Here is a 14,509-nt window from a genome sequence, read left to right on the forward strand (position 1 = left end):
TACTGGCACAAAAACAGAAATATAGATCAATGGAACAGGATAGAAAGCCCAGAGATAAGCCCACGCACATATGGTCACCTTATCTTTGATAAAGGAGGCAAGCATATACAGTGGAGAAAAGACAGCCTCTTCAATAAGTGGTGCTGGGAAAATTGGACAGGTACATGTAAAAGTATGAAATTAGAACACTCCCTAACACCATACACAAAAATAAACTCAAAATGGATTAAAGACCTAAGTGTAAGGCCAGACACTATCAAACTCTTAGAGGAAAACATAGGCAGAACACTGTATGACATAAGTCACAGCAAGATCCTTTTTGACCCAGGTCCTAGAGAAATGGAAATAAAAACACAAATAAACAAATGGGACCTAATGAAACTTAAAAGCTTTTGCACAGCAAAGGAAACCATAAACAAGACCAAAAGACAACCCTCAGAATGGGAGAAAATATTTGCAAATGAAGCAACTGACAAAGGATTAATCTCCAAGATTTACAAGCAGCTCATGCAGCTCAATAACAAAAAAACAAACAACCCAATCCAAAAATGGGCAGAAGACCTAAATAGACATTTCTCCAAAGAAGAGATACAGATTGCCAACAGACACATGAAAGAATGCTCAACATCATTAATCATTAGAGAAATGCAAATCAAAACTACAATGAGGTATCATCTCACACCGGTCAGAATGGCCATCATCAAAAAATCTAGAAACAATAAATGCTGGAGAGGGTGTGGAGAAAAGGGAACACTCTTGCACTGTTGGTGGGAATGTAAATTGATACAGCCACTATGGAGAACAGTATGGAGGTTCCTTAAAAAACTACAAATAGAACTACCATATGACCCAGCAATCCCACTACTGGGCATATACCCTGAGAAAACCATAATTCAGAAAGAGTCATGTACCAAAATATTCATTGCAGCTCTGTTTACAATAGCCAGGACATGGAAGCAACCTAGGTGTCCATCATCGGATGAATGGATAAAGAAGATGTGGCACATATATACAATGGAATATTACTCAGCCATAAAAAGAAATGAAATGGAGGTGTTTGTAATGAGGTGGATGGAGTTAGAGTCTGTCATACAGAGTGAAGTAAGTCAGAAAGAGAAAAACAAATACAGTATGCTAACACATATATATGGAATCTAAGGGAAAAAAAAAAAAAAAAAAGAGGTCATGAAGAACCTAGTGGCAAGATGGGAATAAAGACACAGACCTACTAGAGAATGGACTTGAGGATATGGGGAGGGGGAGGGGTGAGATGTGACAGGGTGAGAGAGTGTCATGGACATATATACACTACCAAATGTAAAATAGATAACTAGTGGGAAGCAGCCGCATAGCACAGGGAGATCAGCTCGGTGCTTTGTGACCACCTAGAGGGGTGGGACAGGGAGGGTGGGAGGGAGGGAGATGCAAGAGGGAAGAGATATGGCAACATATGTATATGTGTAACTGATTCACTTTGTTGTAAAGCAGAAGCTAGCACACCATTGTAAAGCAATTATACTTCAATAAAGATGTTTTAAAAAAAAAAAAAAAAAAAAAAAAAGAAAAATAGAGGTTACCTTCCCACCAAGGATTCCCTTGGAGTGGTTAAACTATAAACAAAATTACTGACCTGAATTAATTATGCGCATGTAAAAAAAATACTTCTCTTTGAAAGAGTGTCACTCTTCCTAGTTAGATTCATTTAAAAGGATTTTGTAAAGTCTTGCTATTTCAAACTTTTTAAAATTAGCACAAATTAAACATGTACTTGATAAACCCTCATTTTTATTTATTTACCTTTAATTAATTTATTTAATTAATTTTTTTTTGCATTGGGTCTTCGTTGCTGCGTGCGGGCTTCCTCTAGTGGCGGAGAGCTGGGGCTACTCTTCGTTGCGGAGCACGGGCTTCTCATTACAGTGGTTTCTCTTGTTGCAGAGTACGGGCTCTAGGTGGGCAGGCTTCAGTAGTTGTGGCGCATGGGCTCACTAGTTGTGGCTCGCGAGTTCTAGAGTGCAGGCTCAGTAGTTGTGGCACACGGGCTTAGTTGCTCCACGGCATGTGAGATCTTCCCGGACCAGGGCTCAAACCCGTGTCCCCTGCATTGGCAGGCGGATTCTTAACCACTGCACCACCGGGAAAGCCCAAACCCGCATTTTCAAATGGAATTTAGAGCTAGAAACATCAAAGGAATTTATTTTCAAGGAGTTGGATATTTAAGCTAAAGACTGACGAACGCTATATGAATCGTGCTTAAATGTACGACAACGAATCCTTAAATGCCTTTATAAATTGTGTCTATTACACCTGTAATCAAAGTTATTAAAATTTACACATGCAGAAAGTCTTTACAAAGACTCCATAGACCTGTAAGAATAATTAGCATTGTAATTTCCTTATCCAACTTGATAGCAATACAAATATTGGCAATCCCATGCCTTTACATAAAGTGATAGTAAAAACGTGCTATGGCTGTATTTTCATTCACAAAGACATGGTGACTTACTAAGTTCTGGGCATTATACCAGGTGGCTAGAGATGGAGAGGCCAAGTGGGGTGGTGATCAAGACAAAGCTCTGAGAAGCTTATAGTCTAGTGAGGAAGAAAGATATTAAACAGGAAACTAAAGTGAACTTTACTTTTATGATCAGAGAATTACAGTGTCTTGTGGGATATTAAGCAGGGAAACCAAACTTAGAGGAATGCAAAGGAGACGTGCCCTGATGTTTTCTCAGGCATTTAAAACAGTGGTTCCTGGGGGACTTCCTGATGGTCCAGTGTTCAGACTCAGGCTTCCATGGCAGGGAGGTGTTTCAATCCCAAAAAAAACAAAAACAAAAATAAAAAACAGTGGTTCCAGGCTTCCCTGGTGGCGCAGTGGTTAAGAATCCGCCCGCCAATGCAGAGGACACGGGTTCGAGCCCTGGTCCCGGAGGGTCCCACAGAGCAGCTGGGCCCATGCGCCCCAACTACTGAGCCTGAGCTCTAGAGCCCATGCGCCACAACTACTGAGCCTACGAGCCACAACTACTGATGAAGCCTGCCCACCTCGAGCCCGTGCTCCACAACAAGAGAAGCCACCGTAATGAGAAGCCCGCACACCACAACAAAGAGTAGCCTCCGCTTGCCGCCAACTAGAGAAAGCCCATGTGCAGCAACGAAGACCCAATGCAGCCAAAAATAAATAAATAAATTTATAAAAACAAACAAACAAAAAACAGTGGTTCCTTGTCAGTGGTACACAGGCAGTAGTTTAATTGAGATCCAGGTTTTTCATAGCAATCACTAAAATTTCAAATAAAATTGCTACTGCATCTTTTTATGGCCTGAATTTAAATGATAAACATAATAAGGAAATGTCTTTCATGCATTTAACCAATATTTGAGTGTGAACGAATCTGAGTATGAGACTGAATTAATGTGAAATTGTCAGCGGCAACTAACAGAGAAAAGACAGAGAGACCGTAGCCAAACTTGAGGATTTACAGAAAGCTTATTAGAATTTTTTGGATTAAAGGGAAGCATGTCAATCAAGTTACAGGCTCTTCCACTCATTCATTCCAATTATTAACTGATTAAGAATCTCCTATATTCCAGACACCTTTGTAAAGCCCTGTCCGGCAATATAGGGAAAAGCAGGGAGGGAAGGGTATCTGCTGATAAAACATCAAAAATGGCCGAGAGGTTGCATCAGAGTGAAATCTTACAGGAGGAATTACTTTGGCAAAGGGAGGAGTCTTTAGAAAGACTCACCTTTCTAAACTGAGGGAGAAATATTTGCTGATGGAGAAGTGCTAGCAGCTCTGGTGCTGGGAGAGGCCATCTGATCTTTAAGGCACTTAGAGTCTGCAGAGTCTGGATTTTATCCTGAGGGTAAGGGAGAATCTTTTGCAGGATTTAAAAGGATTTTTAGGATTATCTGGCAGGGGTGCAGAGGGAGAGGTAAAGAAAGAAGAGATGACCAGAGACAGGAAGTCAAGCTTGCTACAGGGATAGGAAAGATGGGGTGAGGCCAACAACAGAGTTAGAGGCTGAAAGAGCACAGAAAGCACAGCTGGGGTGGGAGGGGATGCCTGCACCCTTAGCAGGTTGCAAAAGAAAATACCTACATTTTGCTTTGAATGCTACCCTTGGAGGCAAGTTCCTATGTTTAATCCCACTTGTTAAATTACTCATATATGCCTAATGTAAAGCCATCCATTCGAAAATGCAGTAAGTTCATGAATTAATTAATTTGGTATGCAAGATCAAATGAAGTTTTCTATGACTCTCTCCAAGAAGCACAGGAACAAACCCAAGAAGACACATCATAGCCACCAGTATGTCACCATCGCAGTGTCCTGAAAGATGGGCACCCCCCCTCCTACCTGGTCTGTGGCCCCAGCCCTTGGCCTCCAGGCCAAGCCAGACCAGCCCAAAACTTCTTTCCCCCCGGCCCCCAGCCCCATCCTTACAGATGATGTTTCTATCCCAGGATAGAAGGGGAGGGAGCAGACATGCAATCACACTGCCGTCTGTGGTTTGAAGGTACTTGAAAGAGAGCCCTGAAGGCAGGGATGCATTTTCTCTCTCTCTCCCCACTGCACTGCCACCCCCGCCTTGAGTTTTAAGTGTGGCAGCTGAGATAAGTAATAACACCGAAGGACTTCATCTACTCAGGGACTCTGGTCCCTTCTCCGGCGCCTAGATTTTAGTCATACCGTCTTTCTCAGTCTCTCAGGCCTGTGGATCTGCAAGTTCTCCCCACCTGAAATATTCTTTCCTCAATAAAATGCTGTCCATTCTTTAAGACTCACCTTTCACAAAGATTCCCCTTTTCTTGAGCTTCACAAACTGGCAGACTCACTCTTCAGAAACAGTCGGGTACGACTCTTGCATTATTCTCAGTGCTGTTCTTTAACTTTGTAACCACGCATCCGCCTCCATCACTATCAGGTTTCTAACCAGGCCTCCGCTCCGCCTCAGCCTCGCCTCTCCGCAACCCCAGCCCTGAAACCTCGCCCCTGCGCAGGTGTTCTTTGTTTGATACCTGCCTGCCCCAAATGGCTTTGCTCGTAGCAGTTTACACCTGCACACACAGCGGAGGACCAAATCCCCACTGTGATAGGAATTCCCTCGAACTTTAGAAAGTAACGGTTGGTTCCCCTTAAAGTTAACAGCAGCATAATCTTGCTAAACATTGGAGGCAAGAAAAACCCAAAGCTTGGGCTTCCCTGGTGGCGCAGTGGTTGAGAGTCTGCCTGCTAATGCAGGGGACACGGGTTCGAGCCCTGGTCTGGGAAGATCCCACATGCCGCGGAGCAACTAAGCCTGTGCGCCACAACTACTGAGCCTGCGTGTCTGGAGCCTGTGCTCCGCAACAAGAGAGGCCGCGATAGTGAGAGGCCCGCGCACTGCGATGAAGAGTGGCCCCCACTTGCCGCAACTAGAGAAAGCCCTCGCACAGAAACGAAGACCCAACACAGCCAAAATAAAATAAATAAATAAACAAATGTGGGGTTAAAAAAAAAAGCAAAGAAAGAAGAAAAACCCAAAGCCAAAAAAACTATATTAAGATGTATTTTACGGCCCACAGGATGGTAATTTGAGTCTGCTGAAGAGCTGTCAGAATAAATGGACTCTGTGAGGCAGCACCAAGCACTATCTCATCACCTACAAAGCCACTGGTCCTTCCTACCTAACTTTTCATCACTTGTCAACCCATCACATTACAGAAAATGATCCTACTTTTCTCAGAAGTTCAAGTCTTTTGTTAATGGCATTTGGAACAGGCTTGGACAAAGCAAATCAGCTTCTGAAAAGGCTTAGACACCCTCCCAATTCTCTCTCCAGGCTATTTTTATCCCCATTCTGCATTTACACGTCTGACAAAATTCCACAGGGGACTGATTATGTTCTTAAAAGTAAACTACATACCAAATTCTCCATCGTTGGCAGAATATGAGCTACTTGTTAGATGTGCTGCTGTCAAAACACTCATTGAAGTTCCCGGCGTTTCAAGCCGCCACTGTTTCCTGTTTTCTGGAATGCCTTCAATCACAATCACTCGGCTGTCTGAAAAGGAGCCTGGATTATTGAAACTAAAAATGCTTCTTCATTTGAGTTTTTATAAAATCACAGAATGTGAGATCCTTGGAGGTAACCTAATCCCACCCCTCATTTTATTAGCAAGGAAGCTGAGATACAGAAAAGTTTAGTGACACTATTATCATGTGCTGTTGGGCAGGAGAGTCATTTTTTGCCCCGTAAACTGGCTGTTTTGGTGTGTTGACATTTCTATTCTATTTATTTTAAATTAGGTTTCCCTTCTTATTGGCTTAGGATGGATTAAATTGTGTTATGTTTGCAAGCCCTTTCTTGTAAATTTGATGATATGCAATATATTTTGTAATAGTATAAATATGGGTCAATTCACACACTTTTAATTACTAATCTCAGTGATATACTTACAGACTTCAACTTATAAGATGGGTATAAATTTTGGCTCTCCCCCAGCCCCATGTTATCAAGAAGAACATAGGAAATAAGCAATTAAAATCTCCACCACCTGTAAGATCACACCCAGATATTGCTGGGACTCTCTGCTAAGGAAAGACTATGCCAGAAGCCCAAACGAAAATGAAAGAATTTAGGTTGAAAATATCATCATATCCTAAACACTGCTAACATGGAAATAGCATGTTGGTTTGCAAAGCAATTTAATATGTATCTTTGCACTGACTCTCTAAATCTTGTGGGACAGCTAATATTTCAGTTCTGATGTTACTGAGGAAGAAACGACCCTCTAAGAAACTGCAAGGGAGTCATTAGGCTAGCACGGGAAGGCAAATGAAGCCACCTGCCCCTCCTTGGGAGGAAGGTGGGAACCTGGATCTTTCTTCCTTTACATTCTCATAGCTACAGTGGCCAATTGTCTAGAATAATTCATAGGCAACTCTCCGCAGAGGTAGGGGAGAGACCAAAACAATATCTTTGAAAGGTATTTAATACAAATCTATCAGGATTGTACTGAAAACTGAGAACTGTCAAGTCAGGGTGAGCACTAGCATTTGGGGTGAACACAGCTGCCTTTGGGGCCTCGCTCTCCTCTTGCTGACAATTTGTGCCACTGATGTCAGCTTCACCCTCAGGCACAGTGGAGCCGGTGGAGGTGACGTCGGCCGCGGCCATCATTTGTAGCAGAGTCTGAGGAGGCCCAGCATCCCACTGTCTCCTGTCCTCTGCAGCGGCAGCATCTGGAATGAACAACCCTGGGTATAAGGAAATAACTCGTTGATCTCAAAGCAGTCAAAGTGTGACTAACTGCAAGAAATAGTTCTTAGGAAACCTGGAGTCCATCAGCTGGTACCTTCAAAAGCAGAGAAATCACCACCCTCAATCTAATATAGATTGCTATGGACCGAATGTTTGCGTGCCCCCCGAATTCATATGTTGAAACTTAATGCCCAGTGTGATATTAGGAGGAGGGGCTGTGGGGAGGTGAGTAGGTCATGAGGGTGGAGCCTCATGAATAGGATTAATGCTCCTATGAAACAGACCTCAGAGAGCTCCCTCATCTTTTCCGCTAAGTGAGGACACAGCAAAAAGATGGAATCGGGCCCTCACCAGACCCTGAATCTGCCAGCATCATGATCTTGGACTTTCCAGCCTCCAGAACTGTGCAAAATAAATGTTGTTTATAAGTCTCCCAGTTTATGGTATTTTGTTGCAGTGGCCTGAATGGACTAAGACATAGATAGATCATAACTTATAAGACTGAAATTATAAACAGGTTTAAAATTGTTTCACTTTTATTATTAACATTTGACTGACTAGCCAATATATTTAACGCTAAAGAAATATTAACGGCATGAATGGACAAATTCTTGAGGCATTTACGTGAACTTTAGTCAGGTTCCACAGAAATGCAACTGTTCCATTATCTTAATTTAAAAAATAACTTGTGTTATCATTTTATTTATTAGTATGTTTCATTATAGGAAATCTGGAGATCAGATAAGTAGAAGAAGGAAACAAAAATTACCACAATCCCACTCTCCAGAGACTTAAAATTTCAAAATTTCCTTCTTGCATATAGTTTCTGCTTCGTTTTGAAACAAAAAATGGGCCAAATATTACATACCCTTTTATAACTTGTTCTTTTCAATTAGCAACATACCATATCTGTATTATTAAATATTGTTCTACACCACCATTTTAAAGCAAACATGGTATTCTGTTTCATGGATATATTGTAATTTAACTAATTCTTTTTTGCTGGATTTTTAGATTGCTAGAATTTTTTACTATTATAGACAACACTTTAATGAACTAATTTGTAGTTAATTTTTTTGACATTTATGATTATTTTCTCTAGGTAAACTACTGAAAATGACAATTCTAGGGGCTAGAATTATAATATTTTCTTTACCAAAGGCTTTCATTGTGAAAGCTGAATCTATTACTAATTTATTCTGTGATTTTTTTCCTATGTATTTTGAATAGCTAATTCTTCCCTAGCCAAAAAAAATACTCACCTATATTTTCTTTCACTTTATTTTCTGATATATAACTTCATTTTTTTACATATAAACTCTTTGATTTTATTTTGGAATTTGTTTTTTGTATCATTATATAGGGTCTGATTTCACAATTTCCCCCAAATTGTTAACCAGTTGGTCCTAGAGCATTTATCTGAGTAATTCTTTCTTTTCCCACTGACTTATGATGTGACTTTTAGCATACGCTAAATTATGATACATACTAGAGTTTGTTTCTAAACTTTCTCTTTTTTCATTACTTTTTTTATTCTGGTGCTAGTATCACATTGTTTTAATGACTATAATTTATATAATACAGTTTGATATTTGGAAGGGCAAGTGCCCCCCAATGCTCTTCTTTTCTAAATTTTTTGGCTAGCTAAGAATCTCCAAGATCTCCTCACACCAGAAAAAAATCCTATTGTGCTTTTGATTGAAATTGCCAAAAATCCATATATTTATTTGGAATGAATATTTCCAATATATAACAGTGTTATTTCTCTACATTTATTCAAATAATCTTTAAATACCTCAGTAAGGTTTTATAGTTTCCTTCATATGCTCTGCATGATTCTTGTAAAGTTAATCCCCAAGTTATATGTACACACACACACACTCACACATATTTGCTGTTGTTACTATAAATGAGATCTAAAGGCCAACTGGGGAAACTATTTGCAATACGTATTTCAGGCAAAGGTTCAATTTAAATGAGTCTTATAAAGAAAAAAAACATGCCATTTTCAGTAGAAAAATGGATAAAGGATGTGAGCACATAATTCACAAGAGAAATACAGATGTCAATAAACATATGGGAAATTGTTCAGCCTGAATCGTAATTACGGGAGCCCAGTTTAAATTAAGAGACCATTTTCAGCATCAAACTAATGAAGTGTTTTTTTAAAAAAATCTAAAAAAAAGCAGCCATGTCTTTTGAGACTTATAATCCATTCTCTTCTCTTCCCAGAGAACTCATGCAAAGAATAACCTTTGATTTCATCCTTTTCGCTGGAATTGCTTACACTGAGGCCACTCAGGGCCCTTGATAACCAAACCCTGTGGTCTGTTACTCAACCTGCCTCACTTGGTCTTTCTCTTCCAGTTGATAATGCCAAGCCCTGAGGCTCCTTCCAGAACCTTCTCTCCTTCTTTGGCTTCACTCTCTTCTGATCCTCCCAAAACTTGTTTAAACAACACAAGCGCCTGTCCTTAGCTCCATTTCCTTCTCGCTCCAGTCCCCGTGCCTAGGTGTTTTCCACCACCATCCAGGTTGACATACTGTGCATATGCTAAGGAAGCCCTGATTTGCCCCAGAGCTTTGGTCTTACTCAGCTAGCACCTTCTAAACACCTCTAGCTGATGCTCAGAAAGACCTAAACTCAATATGTTACAAATTTAAACCATTACATTATCTCTACTGACCTCCCTCTGCGTGACGTATGCACCTGTTTAGCTGGTGATAGCCTCATCCATCTGAATTAGAAGACTGGGACCCTCTTCTCTTCCTCAGTCCCCACACTCAGCAGTTCACACCTGGTGTCTCTTGTCACTGCACTGGCCTGCCCTGTGCACCTGTCATTCCCCACCTGGACCAGTCTCCTGCCCTCAGTCTTGCCCCTCCACGCATCCTTCACATGGCAGCCAGCGTGATCTTTCTCCATCACAAATAACATTTAATTCCCTTTGATTGAAAGTCGCCACATAGGATAAAGCCGAAGCTCCCTGGCATGCCAAGCTCTGTAGGAGAGGTACCCCCCTGACTCTCCAGCCAGCTGGCACTCGAACAATGATTAGTATTGGGGCTCAGAAAGCATGTTTTGTGCTTCCTTTCTTTGGCTCATGACAATTCTGTGATTCTGAGGGCAGACCCAGGTTTCATTCATCTCTGAGGTCCCTCCCACCTAGCACAGTCTGGCAGAAGGGAGATTCTCCACAAGATGCCTGCTGAATTGAATAAAGATTTTTCCAGGTAGAAATGAGGCAAAGTGTATGATTCTAGGAAGAGGAAACTGAGGCGAGCCAGGGTGTGTGAATGCTCACATAGCTGCAAGGGAAGATGGGGCTCCAGCAGGCTGTGTGGATCCCATCATCTGTGGAAAGAGAGAGGGGGTGATGGGGCAGGAAAGGGGGGGGGGTCACCACAGGATCACGCCACGCAGTGTTAAATGTGATACTATGTGCAACAGACTGTATCCTACAGGCATTATCAAAACAAAATTTGAGTAGGATAATAATATGATAAGATGACTAGCAATTACTTACAGAATGAAGGGGAAATACTAGAGAAAGGGAGGATGCATAGGAGACTAAAGCAATTCAGTGAGGGGAAGGGAAAGGGAAAATTAAGGGAAGAGCATATATTAAATTAAGCACCTAATATATCAATTTTCACTTTAGTCCTCACAATAAGCCTGGGTGGCAAGTACTATTCTCCTCACTCTTAAGAGGAAACTGAGATTCAGAGATCTGAAGTAACTTGTGAAAGGGCACACACTCAGAAAGTGGCAGCACCAGCTGGGATTCGAACTCCCTACAGTCTGCAAAGCCCATGTGTTTCCTACCACACGCACCGCTGAGACAGGACAGGGCAGAGGGAATGAAAGAGGAGAAGACTCAGGGACATCTCAGAGTAGAAACCACCCGAGGCATGACAGCAGGACTGTCGGCCTGGTGAGGGCATCACCGGAAATAAAGGCTCCCTGGGAAGAAAGGGCTCAGAAGCTGGATTGTACACACGCCGAGGCTGAGATGCTAGTGGGACTTGTCCATGGAGCCATCCAGGAGATGGTGAGAAAGATGGACGAGTGTGGGCCGGGAGGACCGGAAGCTGAGAGAGCAGGTGAAACTGCCCCAGGAGACGGTGTGGAGCCGAGAGGAGGGTGGGTCCCAGGGGCTGTGACCCCTGGGGTGGGCAGAGTCAGAGGGGCCAGGTCTCCGTCCAGTTCAGGGTGAGGTGGGGGGCAGGGGACAGTCAAATCACGGGAGACGAGTGAGGAGGAGAGCATTCGAGATGACTGCTAATAAAAGGGTTCCTTCTCATCTGCTGCTTTGAAGGGACACATACCTGCTTCCAGGCAACAGAGTTCTTCAAATGCTTTGTCTGTATAATCTTCATGCTCCTTTATACATTTATATTCCTTAAACTTAATGCCGTCCTCAAAGGTCAAAGTTTCATTCAGTATATCCATTGCCTAAAGCAATTTCATGGTGTTTCATGAGAAATAAGCCATATTTGGGGGGGAAAAAGTTTGAAAATTATTTCATGTTCCCAGTAATAACATTTACCGAGGTATGCAGTAAGTATTCAATGTATGTTTATTACATGAATCAGTAGGGTTTTAAAACTAGAACTGTGTTGGAACACGATAGAAGCAGGAATGTGTTCATTTCTTCTCCCTGTCAACAGTGACAAGCACTGATCACGTGGCAGCTAATCTGATGCAGACTTTCTGCCTTCAGTCTTATTCTCCTGCAGTTCCATTCTAAGGAACTTTCAAGGTTAGCTCATCTATGCCCTGCTTTAAGCTTTAACATTCCCAATCAGGTCCCTGAAACTGCTCCTAATATTCCATAATTAAAACTAAAATGATCGCTCTATTTCAAGCATATCAAAGCAGAGAATAACAAAGGATGAACAAACTGGTAGATAAAACTGTTTGGAGTCCATTCTTTTTTCTAGCGGGCCAACTTCGGTGCCTCACTTCACAGAAGCACCGTGGATGGACCAGCCCTCGGGTCCCAGGTCCCAAGAGCTGCTCCCTCGTCCAGGACACTTAGAGGCCTAGTGGTTACAAGTGAGCGCTAACTACCACCACTCTACTGAAATCTCTGTAGCAAAAGGCTAATAAAAATCTCAAAGATAGGTGGAGCACAGAGGATTTTTAGGGCCGTGAAAATACTCTGTATGATTCTATAATGATGGATACATGTTGTTACACATTTGTCAAAACACAGAGAATGAGTGAACCCTAAGGTAACCTATGTACTTTGGGTGATTATGATGTGTCAGTGTAGGTTCATCAATTGTAACGAATGTTCCACTCTGGTGAGGGATGTTGATGGTAGGGAAGGCTGCATGCGCCGGGGGATGGGGGCAGGAGCTCCATGGGAAATCTCTGTACTTTCTGCTAAATTTTGCCATGAACCTAAAATTACTCTAAAACATGAAGTCTATTAAAAAAAAAAAAAAAAACGAGTACTTCACCACATGCACACACACAAATCTGAAGGAAATAACATTAAAAAAAGTTTTAAGCCAATAAAAAAAATGAAAGGAAGAAATTGAGTATATAATTTATATATATATATGTATACACATATTCATACTTAACTTTTGGTAATTTAAAAGGCAAACTTGGAGAAGGTGAAACAGAAACACAAATCAGTTAATTCTGATATTTGTTAGCAGCTCTGGTAAAAAACGGGATTTAAAAAGATGTTGAAATCAAGTAATAAAATGAGGTTTGAGTTTACTATATGCATTTATTGCTGTTTCAATTCAAGCCCATGTGCATAATTGAGATTTACCCAAAGACCAGTACAAAGTTGTCAATAACCAATCAAGATCTAAAATAAATGTGCATGGTTTCCGGATAACTGCTCATTTACATGTTTTTTAGGTGAGTGTATTAGTTGTTGACTATATATTATATCTTCTATTTTAATCTGGCTATAATTTAAAAGTTACTATTATGAGGAAAATAGCTCCTTTATAATAGAACAATAAATTAAAATGGAATAATCCATGTATAGGAATAATCTCAAGTTTAAAAAGAATGGAAGGATAAAAAATACTTTGGAAGACTTGTCTGAACACCAGACATCCTTCTAGGAGATTTTAGAAAATTCTCCCTACCCTCTATGGGAAAAGTTCATGAAACATGCTATTAAGACACTCATTTTCTCATCCTTACTAATAGAATTTTACTTAATGGCATACCTCTTCCTCTTGGAGGGTGTCTCCATCAGAAATACATTTGTCTAAATTAATTTCAAACTTTACCCCTCTCTAGAAGAAAGCAAGGAAAAAAATCTGTTTCGCATTCCAATAAAAACCTTAAAATTACAACTCCCAATTTGACATTACAGATACTTAAAACCATTCGTCTAACATCACAAAATAAGGCAATTCCATAAAATAGTAGGGGGTGAAATCCTAGAGGCAACCCAGATTGCAAGGTGCAGATCCCCAGCCAGATTTTTAAAATGAAACTTTAAGACAAAATGTTTATTACCTTAGCTTTATGTTTTTGTTCTGGAATTTTACTTTCCTTTGTGTTCTGAAGTCCAATTTGTTTCAAGTCTCTTTCAATATCCTGAAAATTTAGAGAAAAATTAAAATCTAGCATTTAATATTGATCAAACAATTATATTTTCACAACCCCCATGAATTCACAGCAGGGTCTGTTTACGTTATTTGATTTCTTGAATGAATCTGATGACTGATTTGAGAATGAAAACATACCTTTTGCAAAGGAAAGTTAACAACAGTGCACTAACAACTTGGGCACAGTGTCCATTAACGTGAAATAATAATACATTTAACACTGGCATTGCAGTGGGCAGGTGAAACGCTACAATGTGACAATGTTTATCACAGTCCAATACAACCTAATCTAATTCAAGAACGTAATTTTGACTATAAGATCCTTCCGTTAAGAGGCTTATGATCTTAATCAGGAAAACAAAAAAGTGCACAGCTCATGACAGTATAAAGGAAGGAGGGGGCTCGAAAAATTGATGGGCAATTTGAAGGAGGAGGAGAAGACTGTAAAAGTACTGGCAAGCATTTCAAAGGAATAGTCAAGAGGTGAACTTTAAATCCTGAGCTTTCTCGGCGTTCAGACCTGGGCCCTCTGCCCCTCTCTTCCTTAATACACAGGGGTCTCAGTAACTCCCATGAATTTAAAAGCCATCTTCATGCAATGACTCTTAAATGTGTCTCTTCCGGTTTGATCTTTCCTCCCCTCTGAGCTTCAGACTCACATATT

At 40.9% G+C, this 14,509-nt stretch overlaps 1 protein-coding gene across 2 annotated transcripts in view; it reads right to left on the reverse strand.

The window, feature by feature from the left end:
- The window catches only part of NEK5 (NIMA related kinase 5), a 70,487-nt gene that overhangs the window by 15,962 nt on the left and 40,016 nt on the right, over positions 1–14,509 (reverse strand). Inside the window, exons 17-21 of one of the 2 annotated variants that reach the window (XM_061170633.1) lie at positions 13,754–13,834; positions 13,459–13,527; positions 11,584–11,710; positions 7,098–7,250; positions 5,917–6,054 (exon numbers count right to left, since the gene is read on the reverse strand). In XM_061170633.1, coding sequence (XP_061026616.1) covers positions 5,917–6,054; positions 7,098–7,250; positions 11,584–11,710; positions 13,459–13,527; positions 13,754–13,834 — 568 coding nt within the window. Of the gene's footprint in view, positions 1–5,916; positions 6,055–6,803; positions 7,251–11,583; positions 11,711–13,458; positions 13,528–13,753; positions 13,835–14,509 lie in introns of those variants that run through there. The other variant, XM_061170634.1, reaches the window with a different exon arrangement.

The sequence above is a fragment of the Eubalaena glacialis genome, chromosome 16, assembly GCF_028564815.1.
Source record: "Eubalaena glacialis isolate mEubGla1 chromosome 16, mEubGla1.1.hap2.+ XY, whole genome shotgun sequence".
In the NCBI taxonomy this organism is placed as follows: domain Eukaryota; kingdom Metazoa; phylum Chordata; class Mammalia; order Artiodactyla; family Balaenidae; genus Eubalaena; species Eubalaena glacialis.